This window comes from Heptranchias perlo, chromosome 32 (assembly GCF_035084215.1).
Source record: "Heptranchias perlo isolate sHepPer1 chromosome 32, sHepPer1.hap1, whole genome shotgun sequence".
Taxonomy (NCBI): Eukaryota; Metazoa; Chordata; class Chondrichthyes; order Hexanchiformes; family Hexanchidae; genus Heptranchias; species Heptranchias perlo.
Window position 1 is genome coordinate 30462545 of NC_090356.1, and position 20880 is coordinate 30483424.

At 43.4% G+C, this 20880-nt stretch overlaps 1 protein-coding gene across 1 annotated transcript in view; it reads left to right on the plus strand.

Moving 5' to 3' along the window:
- usp48 (ubiquitin specific peptidase 48) overlaps positions 1-10708 on the plus strand; it is a 139063-nt gene extending 128355 nt beyond the window's left edge. Inside the window, exons 24-27 of the mRNA XM_067970683.1 lie at positions 993-1118; positions 6667-6715; positions 7027-7053; positions 9670-10708. Of these exons, the coding sequence (XP_067826784.1) occupies positions 993-1118; positions 6667-6715; positions 7027-7053; positions 9670-9692 (225 nt within the window). The 3' untranslated portion in view covers positions 9693-10708. The remainder of the gene's footprint in view (positions 1-992; positions 1119-6666; positions 6716-7026; positions 7054-9669) is intronic.
- Positions 10709-20880: the final 10172 nt, after the last annotated feature.

Here is a 20880-nt window from a genome sequence, read left to right on the forward strand (position 1 = left end):
AGCTTCTGTTATGTAACTAGATGATTTGCAACTGAATTTATTTATGGAATAAGTTACCAGGAAAGCCATTGAAATGAACCATTATAAATGATTTCAAAAGGCAATTGGACGTATATCTGGAGAAAGAAGGTATTCAGGAATATTGCAAGAAAGCAGATTTTACAGACTTCAGATCTGCCAAAAAGTAATGGGCTTGTTGGCTGTTATCATTTATTTCATGTTCTGAAAAATTCTATGTTCTTGTGTATTCTGCTGTGATTTTTTTCACTGCATGTTTTGGGCAAGAGCATGTTATAAAAGTACCTTTAACAGAGTACATGTTATGAGGCCATAATCCTATTGAGGGGTTCAATTAACAGTCCACTGGAGCAAAACTCAAACTGTTTGGCTATTATCTGAGTCCTACAGAAGCAAGTGGTTTTGGTGGGAGCAGTTTCATTCTGGTTGCACTTAAGGATTAAGGATGGTGACAGAACCACTGAAAGCTATTCAAATGGTTAGAAACAGTTTACCAAGTGGCAATACAATTAATATAATATAAACAAAAAAATACAGATAATGCAGGGCCAGAATTTAAGCTGATGAATATGTTGTACAGGATGAAATGGAATTCCTGCACACACATTGAGACCTTCAGTGTACAGCGAGGAATACCAAAGGAGGCACCAACAGTATACGCTTCCTGGTAAAATAATTGCTGGAAGATATTGTTTCCTGAACCAGGAGGTGTCATATAAAGTATGATCTGTATTAAGAATGTACTTTTTGGAGACGTTCAAAAGTATTGTTGAAGATATGCCCCTCTGTTTTCCTTCATTAGTTGTAATGAATAAATAATGAAGCCTTTGTAGATACATTTATGGATTTGTATAAACTAACCTATAAGGGGAAGTATTGGGAACTGTCCCCCAGATGGTGCTGATCAGGTAGATTGTTTACATCCGGAATTCCTGATATCCAGCTGCCTTCAAAACTTTCATCTCTTTCTGTAGATCATGCACGCCTTTTCTGTTGCGCCATTTGATCAGAATTTGTCACTGGAAGGACGGATGCTAACTGATGATACTGCAACACTGGGAAATCTGGGAGTCATCCCAGAATCAATCATTCTGTTAAAGGTACTTTTATTCAACCATTGGTGATTCTGTTACTGGTAACATTTTTGTTTGTTAAAGCCACGATTTAGTGGTAATACATTGATAGTAATGTCGTCAAGGTATTTTATTTTCCTCTTTGCTAACTGGCAGCATTTCCACCTCCAACTGGGTTGCAAATACCTTCCCATGATTTATCCAACAGAGTGTGTTAAACTTGTATTCTGTTATATTCGGGTGGCATTCCAGACTTCTGGTCATCCTCTTGCTTTCAGCTTTTGTTTAGAAATGCTTGCGGCAAATTGATGAAACCGCCTCCATTGCTCAGGTGGTTTAATACTGCAGTAACCAGGTGTATCCTTAAAAAAAAAATTAATTGAAGGCAACATGGTTAAACCTACTGTTCTGTACTGCCTTTGACCCTGAAAAACTGCTTTGGATTGAAACCACAATCAAGGCTGCAAAAATTTAACATCATACAAACATGGAATTTACAGCATAACAGAAAGCCATTAGCCCTGTTGTGCTAGCTCTTCCACTGTCCACTGCAATCCCATTTCCCTGTCTTTCCCCCATATCTATATTCATCCTTTTTAGATGCATATCCAGTTCCCTTTTTAATTTATGTTATAGTCCCTGCCTCAATACCTTTAACACTTATGGTAAATATTCCATGGTAGCATAGTGGTTATGTTAATCCAGAGGCCTGGACTAATAATCCAGAGTCATGAGTTCAAATCCCGCCACGGCAGCTGGAGAGTTTAAATTAAATAAAATCTGGAATATAAAAAAAACTATCAGTAACGGTGGCCATGAAACTATCGTGTTGTTGTAAAAAACCCATCTGGTTCACTAATGTCTTTTAGGGAAGGAAACCTGCTGTCCTTACCCGGTTTGGCCTATATGTGACTCCAGACCCATAGCAATGTGGTTGATTCTTAATCGTCCTCTGAAATGGCCAGCAAGCCACTCAGTTGTACAATCTCGCTACAGAAAGTCACAATAAGAATAAAACCAGGCGGACCACTTGGCATCAGACCACTAGGCACTGGACACGACAAAGGCAAACCAAGCCCAGTCGACCCTGCAAAGTTCTCCTCACTAACATCTGGGGACTTGTGCCAAAATTGGGAGAGCTGTCCCACAGACTCGTCAAGCAACAGCCTGACATAGCCATACTCACAGAATCATACCTTTCAGCCAACGTCCCAGACTCTTCCATCACCATCCCTGGGTATGTCCTGTCCCACCGGCAAGACAAACCCACCAGAGGTGCCGGTACAGTGATATACAGTCAGGAGGGAGTGGCCCTGGGAGTCCTCAACATTGACTCCAGACCCCATGAAATCTCATGGTATCAGATCAAACATGGGCAAGGAAACCTCCTGCTGATTACCACCTACTGCCCTCCCTCAGCTGATGAATCAGTCCTCCTCCATGATGAACACCACTTGGAGGAAGCACTGAAGGTAGCAAGGGCACAGAATGTACTCTGGGTGGGGGACTTCAATGTCCATCACCAAGAGTGGCTCGGTAGCACCACTACTGACCGAGCTGGCCGAGTCCTGAAGGACATAGCTGCGAGACTGGGCCTGCGGCAGGTGGTGAGTGAACCAACACGAGGGAAAAACCGACTTGACCTCGTCCTCACCAATCTACCTGTCGTAGATACATTTGTCCATGACGGTATTGGTAGGAGTGACCACCACACAGTCCTTGTGAGATGAAGTCCCGTCTTCACACTGAGGACACTATCCACCGTGTTGTGTGGCACTACCACCGTGCTAAATGGGATGGATTCAGAACAGATGTAGCAGCTCAAAACTGGGCATCTATGAGGCGCTGTGGGCCATCAGCAGCAGCTCCCAAACCCGCGACCTCTACAAGGGCAGCAGGCACATGGGAACAACACCACCTGTACGTTCCCCTCCAAGTCACACGCCAACCCGACTTGGAAATATATCGCCGTTCCTTCATCGTCACTGGGTCAAAATCCTGGAACTCCCTACCTAACAGCACTGTGGGAGAACTTTCACCACATGGACTGGAGCGGTTCAAGAAGGCAGCTCACCACCACCTCCTCAAGGGCAATTAGGGATGGGCAATAAATGCTGGCCTTGCCAGCGGCGCCCACATTCCATGAACGAATAAAAAAATATTGTATTCCAGCACAATCTGGAACCTCATGGCCTGCCATATTCCCCACTCTACCATTACCAACAAGCCAGGGGATCAACCCTGGTTCAATGAGGAGTGTCAAAGAGCATGCCAGGAACAGCACCAGGCGTACCTAAAAATGAGGTGCCAACCTGGTGAAGCTACAACACAAGACTACATGCATGCTTAACAGCAGAAGCAACATGTATAGACAGAGCTAAGCAATTCCACAACCAACGGATCAGATCAAAGCTCTGCAGTCCTGCCACATCCAGTCGTGAATGGTGGTGGACAATTAAACAACTAATGGGAGGAGGCTCCGTGAACATCCCCATCCTTAATGATGGCAGAGTCCAGCACGTGATTGCAAAAGACAAGGCTGAAGCGTTTGCAACCATCTTCAGCCAGAAGTGCTGAATGGATGATACATGTCGGCCTCCTCCCGATATCCCCACCATCATAGAAGCCAGTCTTCAGCCAATTCGATTCACTCCACGTGATATCAAGAAACGGCTGAGTGCACTGGATACTGAGTGCAAAGGCAATTGGCCCGGATAACATCCCGGCTGTAGTGCTGAAGACTTGTGCTCCAGGACTAGCCATGCCTCTAGGCAAACTGTTCGAGTACAGCTCCAACACTGGCATCTACCCGACAATGTAGAAAATTGCCCAGGTATGTCCTGTCCACAAAAAGCAAGACAAATCCAATCCGGCCAATTACCGCTCCATCAGTCTACTCTCAATCATCAGCAAAATGATGGAAGGTGTCGTCGACAGTGCTATCAAGTGGCACTTACTTACCAATAACATGCTCACTGCTGCTCAGTTTGGGTTCAGCCAGGACCACTCGGCTCCAGACCTCATTACAGCCTTGGTCCAAACATGGACCAAGAGAGCTGAATTTCAGAGGTGAGGTGAGAGCGACTGCCCTTGACATCAAGGCAGCATTTGACCGAGTGTGACACCAAGGAGCCCTAGTAAAATTGAAGTCAATGAGAATCAGGGGGAAAAACTTTCCAGTGTCTGGAGTCATACCTAGCGCAAAGGAAGATGGTAGTGGTTGTTGGAGGCCAATCATCTCAGCCCCAGGACATTGCTGCAGGAGTTCCTCAGGGCAGTGTCCTAGGCCCAACCATATTCAGCTGCTTCATCAATGACCTTCCCTCCATCATAAGGTCAGAAAGGGGGATGTTCGCTGATTGCACATTGTTCAGTTCCATTCGCAACCCCTCAGATAATGAAGCAGTCCGTGCCCACATGCAGCAAGACCTGGACAATATCCAGGCTTGGGCTGATAAGTGGCAAGTAACATTTGCGCCAGGCAATTACCATCTCCAACAACAGAGAGTCTAACCACCTCCTCTTGACGTTCAATGGCATTACCTTTGCCGAATCTCCCTCCATCAACATCCTGGGTGTCACCATTGACCAGAAACTTAACTGGACCAGCCACATAAATACTGTGGCTACAAGAGCAGGTCAGAGGCTGGGTATTCTGTGGCGAGTGACTCACCTGACTCCCCAAAGCCTTTCCACCATTTACAAGGCACAAGTCAGGAGTGTGATGGAATACTCGACACCATCCAGGACGAAGCAGCCCGTTTGAATGGCACCCCATCCACCACCCTGAACATTCACTCCCTTCACCAGCGGCGCACAGTGGCTGCAGTGTGTACTATCCACAGGGTACACTGCAGCAACTCGCCAAGGCTTCTTCGACAGCACCTCCCAAACCCGCGACCTCTACCACCTAGAAGGACAAGGGCAGCAGGTACATGGGAACAACACCACCTGCACGTTCCCCTCCAAGTCACACACCATCCCGACTTGGAAATACATCGCCGTTCCTTCGTTGTCACTGGATCAAAATCCTGGAACTCCCTTCCTAACAGCACCGTGGGAGAACCTTCACCACACGGACTGCAGCGGTTCAAGAAAACGGGTCACCACCACCTTCTCGAGGGCAATTAGGGATGGGCAATAAATGCTGGCCTTGCCAGCGACACCCACATCCCAAGAACGAATAAAAAAATAAGTTCCAGTAATCCTCCTTGTGAAATAGTTCTTCTGATTTCCCCCTTTATTCTGAGTTTATATCCCCCTTGTTACTGATTTGCCAACCAGTGGAAAGAGTCTATCTCTAATCCTTTCAAAACCTTTGATTAATGTGAAAAATGTTATTGGACTCCACTTTAACCTTCTCCGTTCTAGTGAAAAAGATCCAATTTTTCATGCCTATCTTAATAACTATAACCCCTCATTCTAGTATCATTCCAGTGAATCTATACACGGTTCATATAATATTCACATAATGAAGTGCCCAGCGATGTACCAAATGTACAAAGCCCAGACTCCCGTCTGCTTTTTTTAGTGGCCTTTTCCCCCTCACCCCCACCTTTTAAAAAAAATCTGTGTCTGCACCATTACATCTCTGTTCCTCAACTTTATTAAGGGTTGAATTAATTTCACTTTTTCCTAAAGTGTATTACTTCACATTTCTCTGTATTCAACCGCATCTGCCCCTTTTCTGCCCACTCTGCTAATCCATACACTCCTTTTTATCCTAACGTACAGTTGCTTTAATTTGGTGTGGCCATCAAGCTTTTATATTATTCATTTAATTTCTATCAAAATGTTTTACATAAGTAGAAGACAAAGAGGTTCCAGCACAGATCCCTGGAGTACACCATTACCGCCAATCTGGAAATCATCCATTTACCCCCATTTTTTGCTTTCTCTTCCCGAGCCATCCATCCGTTGATGCGGCTACATTCAGTGACTTCTGATTTCTATTTCTGCGGCAAAAAAAAAATTCTTAAGGAGAATTAGATTGCTTTACTATCCTAAATATTGTAAAGAGATATCTGAACTGTTACTGGTGTCTCTCAGCTGTTCTTGTTACCCTACTTTATAGTTTAGATTTGCTGGTTAGATTGTGCCTTAATTTTTGTAACAAGCCTCTTATCTTACCTAACCTGTTACCTTTTTAAAAAAAAACTATATAAACATCCATCTCATTCCCTTTATCTATAAACTTTGATTTCTGCAAAAAAAAAATCCTAACCCTAACCTTTACAAATCCATGCGACCTGTTTCTGATTTTCCCAATCCTTTCTAAGTGTTCACTAATTTCATCCTGTATTATAGACTCTAGGAGTTTACCCACAAGCCAGGTAAGACTAACTGGCCTATAATTTCCCATTCTATACCAGCAGTACAAAAGCAGAAAATTCTTCCTCATATGTTTTCTGCACATTAAATCGTTCTTAAAAATGTTTAAAATTCTTGTGAAAATCGCAGAAAATACTGGTGCAGATTTGATGTTAAGACTTTTGACAGATTATTAAATGTATCTTGTGTTAATGTGCAAGTTTATGGCAATTAATCTAAATTCCTTTTCATTACTGTACTTAAGGCTGATGAACCAATTGCTGATTATACAGCAATGGATGATATAATGCAAGGTAGGAGATTTGGGATGTTGTTTACTTGTTAGAATTTGTAAATTTACCTTAATTTAAAATAAATTACAACTGGACAGTATATAACTTGATTTTTATATCTAAGGTAGTCAATAGTCATTTCAATACGGATTATTTATAACTAAAATACCAATAGAATTCCTAAACATTTAATGAGGTGAAGAATACAAATAATTGTGTTTTATAGTTGGTAAATTTTGATCTTTAAAATGTACATGATTTCTGTGCAGAATTTTACAATGTGAAGTTTTTTTTATTTACGGCTATTAATTAACTTTTCTCTTTCTTTCCAGTATGTATGCCTGAAGAGGGTTTTAAAGGTGAGTTTTTTAAAAAAAACACTAAAAAGGAGTTTGTGGCTCAAAACTGTATTTCAATCTGTTTTGCAGCCTACCTGCTGGTTTGTGTGGGTGCTTTATTGCGCCAGGTGTTGGTACCAATATGCTAGATGTTGGTAGACCAGGTATTGGTATCAGTACGTCAGTTATTGGTATCAGTATGCCAGATATCGGTACACTAGGTTATTGATATCAATATGCCAGGTGTCAGTATTGGTACCCCAGGTATCGGTATGCCAGATATTGGTTGTCTGATCTGGTAACTGATTTGATAAGAGATAGAGGACAGACAGGTGGCCATTAATGCTCTTTAAGCTTAATCACTGGGCTGTTACTGACCTATTCCTACAGCCTGTGACTGTCGGGGCTTTGAAACCTATTTCTGACTTGACACAATCAATCAATTGTGAAGGTACCTATTTTTACCTTATTGTATGAGCTTGACTTCAAAGACAGGAGAAGGTACATAATCAGGCTGACAGTCTGGGTTTCCAGTCCCATTCTCTACTGCTATGGGGACAGAGGAGATAAGAACTCTGAAGTGTCTCTCTCATTATAAAAGCTTTTCGTGATATTTGCGTTCCAAATAATGAAAGTAACTGCCAGGCTTTGGGACTTCTATTGTTTTAAAGAAATTGAGTTTTCTATTAATATGCTTTTTGCCAATTGATCCATTTATTTCTGCCTGTAATAAAAACAAATTAATTTTCAGCCTGAATAATGTGGTCTGTTATTTTCTGCTTGTTTCAGAGATCAAGACTTACAAGGATAACCTATGTTTCTGGTCTCTATACTAACAGAAAAGGGTTAATTGTTTTTAGTTTTTATTATAGTCCTTGAGGTGGTGGAGATTGCACTGACGTCTTCTGCCACCTCTATCCATACAGCCGGCATTGAGTCCCCCGCCTCATGGTTGACTCTTAATGGCCCCCAGGATAGCCAGGGTGGACAATAATTGCTGCCATGCCGGTGTCACCCACGTCTCAAGAACAAATATTTTAAAAAGTTTACCTAGGGGTTACCTTGTATAGCGGCCAAGGAAAACACACAGGAATGCGAACTAAACAGACAGCGAAGAAACAACACAGGACACAGAACTATAGAGCAGTGATAATGGAGGACTTCAACTATCCTAATATAGACTGGGATAGTAATAGTGTAAAGGGCAAAGAGGGGGAGGAATTTCTGAAGTGTGTTCAGGAGAACTTTCTTGATCAGTATGTTTCCAGCCCAACAAGGAAGGAGGCATTGCTGGATCTGGGGAATGAGGTGGGTCAAGTGGAGCAAGTGTCAGTGGGGGAATATTTAGGGAACAGTGATCACAGTATCATAAGGTTTAGAATAGTTATGGAAAAGGACAAGGAGCAATCTAGAGTATAAATACTTAATTGGAGGAGGGCCAATTTCAGTGGGTTGAGAACGGATCTGGCCTGGGTAAATTGGAATCAAAGATTGGAAGACGTTTGATAAAGTGACACATAATAGGTTCATCAGCAAGTAGTGGTGAACAGTTGTTTTTCGGACTGGAGGAAGGTATACAGTGGTGTTCCCCAGAGGTCAGTACTAGGCCCACTGCTTTTTTTGATATATATTAATGACTTGGACTTAGGTGCAGATGACACAAAACTTGGAAGTGTAGTGAACAGTGAGGACGATAGTAATAGACTTCAAGAGGATTTTGACAGGCTGGTAGAATGGGCAGACACGTGGCAGATGAAATTTATCGTAGAGAAGCATGATGTGATACATTTTGGCAGGAAGAACGAGGAGAGGCAATATAAACTAAATGGTATAATTCTAAAGGAGGTGCAGGAACAGAGAGATCTGGGTTCATAAATGCACAAATCTTTGAAGGTGGCAGGACAGGTTGAGAAAGCCATTAAAAAAGCATATGGGATCCTGGGCTTTATAAACAGAGACATACAGTACAAAAGCAAGGAAGTTATGTTGAACCTTTATAAAACACTGGTTCGGCCACAGCTGGAGTACTGTGTCCAATTCTGGGCACCGCACCTTAGGAAGGATATGAAGGCCTTAGAGATGGTGCAGAAAAGATTTACTAGAATGGCTCCAGGGATGAGGGACTTCAGTTACATAGATAGACTGAAGAAGCTGGGGTTGTTCTTCTTGGAGCAGAGAAGGTTGAGAGGAGATTTGATAGAAGTGTTCAAAATCATGAAGGATTTAGATAAAGTAAATAAAGAGAAACTGTTCCCATTGGTGAAACGGTCGAGAACCAGAGGACACAGATTTAAGGTGATTGGCAAAAGAACCAAAGGCGGCATGAGGAAACACTTTTTATGCAGAGAGTAGTTATGATCTGGAATGCACTGCCTGAAAAGGTGGTGGAAGTAGATTCAATTGTGGCTTTCAAAAAGGAATTGGATAAATACTTGAAGGGAAAAAGTTTGCAGGGCTACGGGGAAAAAGTGGGGGAATGGGACTAACTGGATTGCTCTTACAAAGAGCCGGCATGGACTCGATGGGCCGAATGGCCTCCTTCTGTGCTGTAACCATTCTATGACATAGGAACATACAGGACTGGAAAAGACCATTGCAGTCATAAATGAGTAATCCACTGTTTGGTTCTTGTTGCAGGTACTGGTTTATTGGGCCACTGAAGTGATGAAACTTGCTGGAGACAGCTACTTGGAAGTTGTGCAGTAAGGAAGGACGGAGGTGGAGTCACTCAAACATTGCACCAGGCATACAGGGGTGCACATTGTCTTGGTTTATACTTTTAAAAAGAAAGGACCAGTCTTAAAGTTTGCTTGCATCTCCTGCCTTTTTATGCAAAAGCGCACAGTGTCTTGAATTCAGTTCATGGAGCAATAGAGGAAAAGAAATCCCTTTCGATGCTGCCTTGACATATGATGGTGACCAGATAATTGACTGATGTTGAGGACAAAAATTCCCCTCAATTCACTGTGTCTAAAAACGTGTTTGAAGCAAAAGTGGTGTCTTGATGGCTATTCTGTCCAAGCAATTTGATGTAAAGTTTCCTCCTTGGGCACTCATAACTGTTGTTGGCAAGTTCCTATTGGCCACTAGGCCAATAATTAACTTTCCTGTGTGTGATCCACCACATGCCTAAAGTTGATTTCTGCTTAGAATGACACCAAATTGACCTTAAAATTGTGTAATACTGGGTTACATAAATTGTTTAACACGTCAGATTAACAAGTCACTACTGCATTTCAAAATGTATAATATGCAAGAACAAGATGAACAGATTTAATGTTCCACGAGTATGAAACTGAGCTGCTTAAGCCAGGTTGTTCCTTGCAACATATAAGCTGTGTACACAGTGAAATAGTTGCCTGCATTATTACATTAGTAATGTTTCCTGATATGTTCAAGTAATATTGTACTAGGACCACTGAAGTGCTGTAAATAAATGCAATGCTTCTTGATTTAATACATTTTACTGTTTTGTTTTTTGATACGGCCTTTTGCTTGGAAAAGAATTGAAAGTGTGCTGAAATAGGTTTTTCCAAATCCTGTTAAAAGGGTTGTGCAAATTGCGTTTGTTGTAGAAATGCTGTGGTAAGAATGCTATCTTGATAAATCCACTAGAATTGTTATATTGCTTATCTTTACTGTACCAAATAAAAGAACAGACGGTTATAGAAAATAAGATGTGATTTTTTTTTAAGGTGAGGCCTGAAGGTGCTCACTGCTCCACTGCACAGGTCTACCTGAGTGCATGTCTCGCATATCCAAATATCATCTGTGATGGGTAAATAACTAATTGTTAGATGATTATAAAACTGCTAACTATGACATGGTTCCATCCCAAATTGTAAAATGCCATTGAGATTCGTTCGTTATACTATCAGTGCAGCCAGCATGCGCAGACTTGCCTGTCTGCTACCTGCAGTCTGTTTCACCTCTGCATACAGAACATGAGACCACAAAAAACATTTCCCTGTGTACCCCCTCTTTCCTAAGTCCCAAAATTTTTAACTTTTATCGACTGATATCCAAGTAGCATGAACAGAACTCAAAACTCTGACACTTCACTTGGCAAGTGAGTGATTGGCAACAATGAGCTGGCGATCCTAATTGGAAATCAGTTCCAAATGATTCACGTCAAATGACATAATTTAGTGACACTCAGGACCTGCTCAACGAATGAATTATATACAGTGTTACGCTCAATTAAAGAACTAGAACTGTATATACTATTACTGTATAACTACTCATGTTTACGCTAGTCAAGCAATGAGCTCTGTCAAACCTCATGTACAAGACACTACACATGGGTCATGGAAATAAACAGAAGCTTCATTTTTACAGCAATCCTCACCCACAAAACTACCCCTTCCTGCGCTTTACAGAAAGGGGACACCCACAAGACCTGGGCAAAATTGAGGCATGAACAAGTCTCCTCCACAACCAGAAAACAGACTGTACACATTCTTCCTGTGCAGTCTCGTTATACAAGGGACCATAGGGGTCGCTGTACGACAAAAGACCAGGATCCATCTAGTTCTCCTTCTACCATCCTGGTATTCACATGATACAACACGAATGGAATTGTTGACTAATTATGGCAATCAATCTCTTAATTAGTTTACAACAGACCCAGAAATGACACAAGGAAACCCCCAGTGGTAGAAGCTTTGGGAACCATAGGTCTGAAGTCACTGTGTTCCTCCCCAGCATTCTACACTTACCACATGTGCCTCAAATGACTCATATACTGTATTCCAAAATGTTATTTTCTGAAGTGTTCCAGTCTCCTATTACTTTGTTAATTTAAAACAAACAAAACCTCTCTCATATTCTGGATTTTAATCAGGGATGTCGTACTTTTCTCTTGGAAGTTGCTCTGGTTAAAGCTGGTGCTGGCTGGAACTGAACGTGGCACACAGCTGGCACCCATCAGATGGTACACATCACTAAGCCTTGAGAGCCACACAGAGCAATACTTGTGAAGGAGGGGGAAAGGTTCTTGGTTTGCATATACTCTAAATCAACTTCAATAGCAATCAATGCCATTTGATTTTATATTCATAAATGTTCCCAGCTATCATTGGCTCGGTTGAAAAATGTTAATTTTAGAACAACAGTAATAAGCTGAAAGGAGCTAATGTAACACAGAATTTTTTGCAAACTTTATTTTTCAATGACAGAACACTGTTGGGTACACAGAGGGAAGATATAGATAGGTCAGAGCTCGAAACAGCCTGCCACTGGGGCAAACCTAAGGGGGGATATAGATAAAAGATGGAATACTCCCAATGTATTCATTTAGACCAGTATGTCGCAGGGAGTCCTCTGCATCTCAGTGCACCAAATAGCACCAACACCTCAAACAGAGGGAGTAAAACACTCCCAGAAAAACCTCCTTTCTCAACATTTCATTACTGGTTTCATGCAATCTTACAATCAAATCTAGGCAAGATTCTGACAAGTTAACTCTTGAGGGGGTGTTTCATGCAGGATGTTTGTGGGCACTTGTTACTAGTTGGCAGCCTTAGATAAACCAAACTGAAGAGAGTTAAACATCCTAGCAGGGGGAAGCAAAGAATTTTAAAGTAAGTTTTGCAATGACATTTTTCTAAACTTTGTAACAGCAGCCCAGATTCTTTCAGCTCACTGTGCCCCTCCCCAGACCCCACATGTGTTGCTATCTCCTTGGAGACCCAGATTTGCTGTTGCCTCCTCAGAGCCACTGAGCCATGCAGGGACTCCTCAATGTATAATTTAATGCCTTACAATCACCACCTGGTTTAGTGTTCAACACAAAGTGCCATGGAACAATTAAACTCTAGTCTTCCCGCAGGACTTAACACATGGTGAGTTCCCAATCCCAACAACAGTTTCAGGGCTAATCACCTATTAGAGGCCAAATAGTTGTACCTCAAACAAGTTTAAAAAAAACTGATCAGCTCAGGGCTCATATAGCAGTGTGCAGGTGGAGTGATGTAGAACTGCTCAAAAACAAGAGAAGTAGGAGGGCTTTGGTAGGAGTTTGAAGAGCTAATTGGGTGATGTGCAGTTGGTAACAGGACTAAGGGCAAGAAATGTTACTCCAAATCTTTTCATTGATTGTTGTATGTCTTGGGAATTGTTGGGTTGGTTTGGTATCTAGTGGGAAAAGTACTGGAGTTTGTAATAAAAGGGTCAAAACAACAGCAAGAAATCCTCTCTCCTCATCCTGTTCCGGCAACATTTCTATTGGCTTTTTGTCCCCAATTGGTCCAGCTTGCCACAGAAGAAAAGGGTTAGTGATGATGCTTGGCCCTTTAATCTGTTGCAGCCATTTAAATCCTGCAGCAGTAGCTCACTATCTCCCGCCTTGTTACTGATCGGAGGTAGGAATATCGCCAGGAAGCCCACCTTTATTATTCAAGTTAAGGTGACTCTGGGATGTTTGGTTGGGGCAGTCAGAAGGAAAAAACCTAGCTGTTAAAACACGAGGAAGAGATAGCGACTGGGACTCATTGGTTCACCATTTCTGAGTCTGGGTGTGGTCTAATTTCTGGCCAGTTGCTTTTTCTATGATTGATGTGGTCAATGTATAATAAATATTATGAACATTATACATTCATCATAGCAGTGGTAAGAACTCCACCTGAGCACAGTCTGAGGGGGGCTGGGTTTAGCTCTTCATTGACTTGACTTCCTCGTTTGATGCCTTCACTTGGGAGGTTTTTCTATGTTTCCAAGGCAAATTCGGTGATAACATGAGTAAAACAACGTGGAAAACGATCTGAGCAGCACTGTCTGGAACCATCGCTCGCCTGTCCTCTGGAGAACTCAACGCCGCAGCTCTTGCCGTACTGAAGCAAAATTTTGCCTCCAATTAATGCACTAAAACCCCTCCAAGAACCACAGTTGTATTTTTGCACCAAATAATAACCAGTTTGTACTTGTTTAGCTCAATTATTGAAGATAGTCAGCTAAAGAATGGTCCAAATGTGCTCAGTTTAGTAATTCTTGAGGTGGGATGCTAGATTCAGTTTAGTTCAGACTTGAATTGAGTTGCACTTAGATGAAGAGTCCCTGTGAGCAATGGTCTGTACCTATATATAGCACTAGTCACTGCAATAACTGGCTGCACTCCAGAGACAGGTTTTATTTGCAACATTCGAGCCTTTAACTTCTTGAAGATATAAAGAACCGTAGAGGTGAACAGGGGTCTGAATGATTCCGCAGAAACTCAAAAAAAAGGCTGAAAAAGTGAAACATTTGACAAGGTCCCACATGGCAGACTGGTCAGAAAGGTAAAAGTCCTTGGGATACAGGGAAATGTGGCGAATTAGGTCCAAAATTGGCTCAGTAACAGGAAACAAAGAGTAAAAGTCGATGGATGTCTTTGCGAATGGAAATCCATTTCAGTAGTGTGCCACAGGGCTCAGTGTTGGGTCCCTTGCTGTTTGTGGTATATATTAATGATTTGGACTTGAATGTAGGGGGCATAATTGGCAAATTTGCAGACGACACAAAAATTGGCCGTGTAGTTGATAGTGAAGAGGATAGCTGTAGACTCCAAGAAGATATCAATGGGTTGGTGGAGTGGACGGAAAAGTGGCAAATGGAGTTCAACCCGGAGAAATGTGAGGTAATGCACTTAGGGAGGGCAAACAGTAAAAGAGAATACGCAGTAAACGGGAATATATTGAGAGGGGTAGAGGAAGTGAGAGACCTTGGAGTGCATATGCACAGGTCCCTGAAGGTGGCAGTACAGGTTGATAAGGTTGTGAAGAAGGCATACAGAATGCTGTCTGTTATTAGCCGAGGTATAGAATACAAAAGCAGGCATGTAATGATGGAACTGTATAAAATGCTGGTAAGGCCACGGCTGGAGTATTGTGCACAGTTCTGGTCACCAAATTAAGGAAGGACATAATTGCTTTGGAGAGAGTGCAGAGAAGATTTACAAGAATGTTGCCAGGGCTTGAAAATTGCAGCTACGAGGAGAGATTGGATAGGCTGGGGTTGTTTTCCTTGGAGCAGTGGAGGCTGAGGAGAGACTTGATTGAGGTGTACAAAATTATGAGGGGCCCAGATAGAGTAGACAGGAAGTACCTGTTTCCCCTAGTGGAGAGTTCAAGAACTAGAAGACATAGATTTAAGCTGATTGGCAGAAGGATTAGAGGGGACATGAGAAAAAACTTTTTTACCCAGAGGGTGGTGGGTGTATGGAATTCATTGCCCAAGGCAAGGACCCTCAACTCTTTCAAAAAGTACCTGGACCTGCACCTAAAGTGCTGTAAACTGCAGGGCTACGGACCGGGTGCTGGAAGGTGGGATTAGAATGGGCACCTGGTTGTTCTTCGAGCTGGCGCGGAAACGATGGGCCGAATGGCCCCCTTCTGTGCTGTATCTTTTCTGTGGTTCTATGGGTCTATGTTGATTCATCTGCCTAGAAATTACTTATTGCAATAAAAAGCCGGCTCAAGGTGGAACTTTATAAGCTGAAGATAACTGTTCCGGTAACCAAGTGCAGTAATTGTCGTTAAGCCTGGGAAGCTGAGAATCCCAGTTTGATACAGCAGTTGTGAATTATTTACTTTCAACTACTCAAGATTCCAACTAAGCACAACAGCTATTGTAAAATTATAGACCTCCCCAACCCCGCACAGCCTGCTTCTACCTCCTTCCCATGATCCACAAACAGGACTGCCCAGGGAGACCCATTGTTTCAGCCTGTTCTTGCCCCACTGAACTTATATCTCAACACTTTTTTCGCCCCTTGTCCAGTCTCTACCGACCTACATCCGCGACTCTTCCGACGCCCTCCGCCACTTTAACAGTTTCCAGTTCCCCGGCCCTAACCGTCTCCTTTTCACCATAGAAGTCCAGTCCCTCTACACCTCCATCCCCCACCAGGACAGCCTGCGGGTTCTCCGCTTCTTCCTTGAACAGGCTCAACCAGTTCCCGTCCACCACCACCACCACCCTCCTCTGCCTGGGCTGAACTTGTTCCTACATTTAACAATTTCTCCGATGACTCCACTCACTTACTCCAAATAAAAGGTGTCGCTATGGGAACACATATGGGTCCTAGATATGCCTGCTTTTTTGTGGGATAGGTGGCACATTCTTTGTTCCAGTCCTACTTAGGTCCCCTCCCTCACCTCTTTTTGCAGTACATTGATGAATGTATCGATGCCGTTTCCTGCTCTGGCCCCGAACTGGAAAATTTAATCAACTATGCTTCCAATTTCCACCCTTCCCTCGCCTTCACATAGTCCATCTCCGACTCTTCCCTTACTCGACGACTTTATCTCCAATTCTGGGGATAAGCTGTCAACCAATATCTATTATAAGCCCATTGACTCCCACAGCTACCTTGATTACACTTCCTCCCACTCCACTGCCTGTAAGGACTCCATTCCCTTCTCCCAGTTTCTCCATCTCTGTCACTTCTGTCCTGACGATGCCACTTTCCACACCAATGCTTCCGATATGTCTTCCTTTTTCTTCAACCAAGGATTCCCCTCCATTGTAGTTGACAGGGCCCTCGACCGTGTCCGTCCTATTTCCCACACTTCTGCCCTCACCCCTTCCCCTACCTCCCAGAACCATGATAGGATTCCCCCCTTGTCCTCACCTTCCTCCCCACCAGCCTCTACATTCAACGGATCATCCTCTGCCATTTCCGTCAGCTTCAGCATGATGCCACCACCAAACGTGTCTTCCCCTCCCCTCCTCTTTCAGCATTCCGAAGGGACCGCTCCTTCCGTGACACCCTGGTTCCAATTTTCCATCACCCCCGACACCTGCGCTCCTTCCCACAGCTCCTTCCCATGTGAGCGCAGGAGATGCAACACCTGCCCTTTTACCTCCTCCCTTCCCACCATTGGACAAATCCAATCCAGCCAATTACCGCCCCATCAGTCCACTCTCAATCATCAACAAAGTGATGGAAGGTGTCGTCGACAGTGCTATCAAGCAGCACTTACTCACCAATAACCTGCTCACCGATGCTCAGTTTGGGTTCCGCCAGGACCACTCGGCTCCAGACCTCATTACAGCCTTGGTCCAAACATGGACAAAAGAACTGAATTCCAGAGGTGAGGTGAGACTGACTGCCCTTGACATCAAGGCAGCATTTGACCGAGTGTGGCACCAAGGAGCCCTAGTAAAATTGAAGTCAATGGGAATCAGGGGGAAAACTCTCCAGTGGCTGAAGTCATACCTAGCACAAAGGAAGATGGTAGTGGTTGTTGGAGGCCAATCATCTCAGCCCCAGGTCAGTGATGCAGGAGTTCCTCAGGGCAGTGTCCTCGGCCCAACCATCTTCAGCTGCTTCATCAATGACCTTCCCTCCATCATAAGGTCAGAAATGGGGATGTTCGCTGATGATTGCACAGTGTTCAGTTCCATTCACAACCCCTCAGATAATGGAGCAGTCCATGCCCACATGCAGCAAGACCTGGACAACAACCAGGCTTGGGCTGATAAGTGGCAAGTAACACTTGCGCCAGACAAGTGCCAGGCAATGACCATCTCCAATAAGAGGGAGTCTAACCACCTCCCCTTGACATTCAACGGCATTACCATCGCCGAATCCCCCACCATCAACATCCTGGGGGTCACTATTGACCAGAAACTTAACTGGACCAGCCATATAAATACTGTGGCTGCAAGAGCAGGTCAGAGGCTGGGTATTCTGTGGCGAGTGACTCACCTCCTGACTCCCCGAAGCCTTTCCACCATCTACAAGGCACAAGTCAGGAGTGTGATGGAATACTCTCCACTGGCCTGGATGAGTGCAGCTCCAACAACACTCAAGAAGCTGGACACCATCCAGGACAAAGCAGCCCGCTTGATTGGCACCCCATCCACCACCCTAAACATTCGCTCCCTTCACCACCGGCGCACTGTGGCTGCAGTGTGTACCATCCACAGGATGCACTGCAGCAACTCGCCAAGGCTTCTTCGACAGCACCTCCCAAACCCACGACCTCTACCACCTAGAAGGACAAGGGCAGCAGGCACATGGGAACAACACCACCTGCACGTTCCCCTCCAAGTCACACATCATCCCAACTTGGAAATATATCGCCGTTCCTTCATCGTCACTGGGTCAAAATCCTGGAACTCCCTGTGGGAGAACCTTCACCACACTGACTGCAGCGGTTCAAGAAGGCGGCTCACCACCACCTTCTCAAGGGCAATTAGGGATGGGCAATAAATGCCGGCCTTACCAGCGACGCTCACATCCCATGAACGAATATAAAAAAAACATTCAGGGCCGCAAATACTCCTTCAGGGTGAAACAGCGATTTACTTGTACTTCTTTCAATTTAGTATATTGTATCTGCTGAACACAATGCGGTCTCTTCTACACTGGAGAGACCAAACGCAGATTGGGTGATCGCTTTGCTGAACACCTCCATTCCGTCCGCAAGCTTCCGGCCGCTTGCCATTTTAACTCTCCATCCCATTCTCACTCTGACCTCTCTGTCTTCAGTCTCTTACACTGTTCCAATGAAGCTCAATGGAAGCTTGAGGAACAGCATCTCACCTTTCGGTTAGGCACTTTACAACTTTCTGGACTCAATATTGATTTCAATAACTTCAGATCATTACCACTGTTCCCATTTTTTTGGACAGCAAGTGCTGGTAATGATTCTGATGTTGCCATTTACAGCTCCTCTAGACCCATCTTTTGTTTTTTAACCTGTCCCATTACCACCCTCCTTGCCTTGTATCATCATCCCTCTTGTCATTTAATCACTCGTGCCCTCCACCCTAGCACAGACCTTCCCTTTTGTTCTCTCCTCTCCTCTCCTCCCCTCCCTTCTAACGAAAGGTCATCGGCCTGAAACGTTAACTCTGTTTCTTTCTCCACAGATGCTGCCTCACTTGCCGAGTATTTCCAGCATTTTCTGTTTTTATATTGTAAAACTATATGTTGTTAGTACTGCCATTTGCTTGTTCTTTTACTGTTTAATAATTAGCCGAGATTGGAACCATGGTATAAGGAAAAGTCATTACCCCATGACTGTCACTGAAGATTTTTCCAGATTTAAACTGCAAAAGTATTATTTTGTGTACAAAAATTGAATTTGGCTTTTGACCCTAGATGATAAGAGTCCCTTTAATACTCTTATTATAGGCAACTGAGGGATTGCCTTTAGTTAACAGATAAGGAGGTAGGTTCTTGTAACTTTGAATGGGAAGAAACTTAATGCTGAGGCTAAACACACATATTAAACAATAAAACAACAAGAGTATCGTAACAGTAACTAACTCCTTGTGTAGCAGAAATTAAAAAAGGTCACAACTGCTGTGCTAAACAATTATATAAATAATAACGGTTCTATTCCTTTTCTTACCAACTACAAAAGGAGAGGAGACTGGTCAGATGGACCAAGATGGACTTTGTCAGTCCTTTACATTATGGTGTAACAATAGGATGTGGCACCCTTAACCTGGACTAGGACTTTTTTTGAAACAATTGTGGTGTGTGTATATACAGCATGCCTATGTGTGAATTTGTATATCTGTTTTATTACTGATGTGGATTTGCCGGTGATGGGCTGGGGTGGACAAATGTAAGGAGTCTTACAACACCAGGTTATAGTCCAACAGCTTTATTTGAAATCACAAGCTTTCGGAGGCTTCCTCCTTCGTCACCGGACAAAGGAAGAAGCCTCCGAAAGCTTGTGATTTCAAATAAAGCTGTTGGACTATAACCTGGTGTTGTGCGGCTCCTTACATTTGTTTTATTCCTCACACCTCTGAAACACACTGGGTGTATTATGACTCTTTCCCCTTCAATGAAGCTCTGTAACACCTGACGGTAAATAACACTGCGGAAAGTGGTGCTTTATCTTTTTCATGACTTCAGCCGCCTGAGCAGAACATCCTGAACAACAATTAGCAACCCTGGGGAAATCTCAGCTCAGTGCTGTGGAAACTCCTCTTTAGACTTGTTTCAGCAAACAGTAAATTGAACCCGTTTCTCTCGTCACACTTGTTGGAGCCTGCCCTTGTTTTTCAATTAACTGTGCACTTATAAAACAAAGCTGTGATGTATGTTAGAGGAGACATGGCTAATATTTACAGTGAAATATTACATTATAACGCACGGTAAGTGTCATATGTTTGTGTTGAACGATCAAAAAGACCATTCTAGTTAATGTGATGCCTCAGATCCCAGATCACACTATTACCCTTTAACCTGCACTTTTCAAAACAACTTGCAACTCACAGAAGATCAACACAATCTGTAAACAACTTAAACCTAAGCTACCTCTAATTGGTTACAAATTATTTTAAGTACTTGTCTATAAAGGCAATAATTAAATCCCTGTTCCAATGAATTTATAAATCACGAAAGGAAAGGTCTTGCTGTGTCAACTGAACTCCTCAATTAGATTACTAGCAGCCACACTGCATCCTGTTAATTGTGTTGGAGTCACTGCACGTTTCTAGAGAAACAGAGCTAGATTCTCCTCAGCGATGGATTTATCACGAGAAGTGTAAAAGCGCACAACCAGCCCAATTGTTCACGGTGCACCTTCATTAAATACTCATGGTGGGCTCCCAGCATTATTAGCACCCTCTGTAGGGAGTCCATCTCTCTTTGGTTGGTGGGCAGAATCCAGTGCTGCTGCAGCAGCTGATGGGGTAATGTGCAGATTCACCAGAATGATACAGGGGCTTAAAGAGTTAAATTATGAGGCCAGGTTGCATAAACTTGGCTTGTATTCCCTTGAGGTTGGAGGGTTGAGGGGTGAGCTAATCATGGTGTTTAAAATTATAAAAGGATTCAATAGGATGGATACTGAGAAACTATTTCCTCTGGTGGGGGAATCCAGAACAAGGGGGCATAACCTT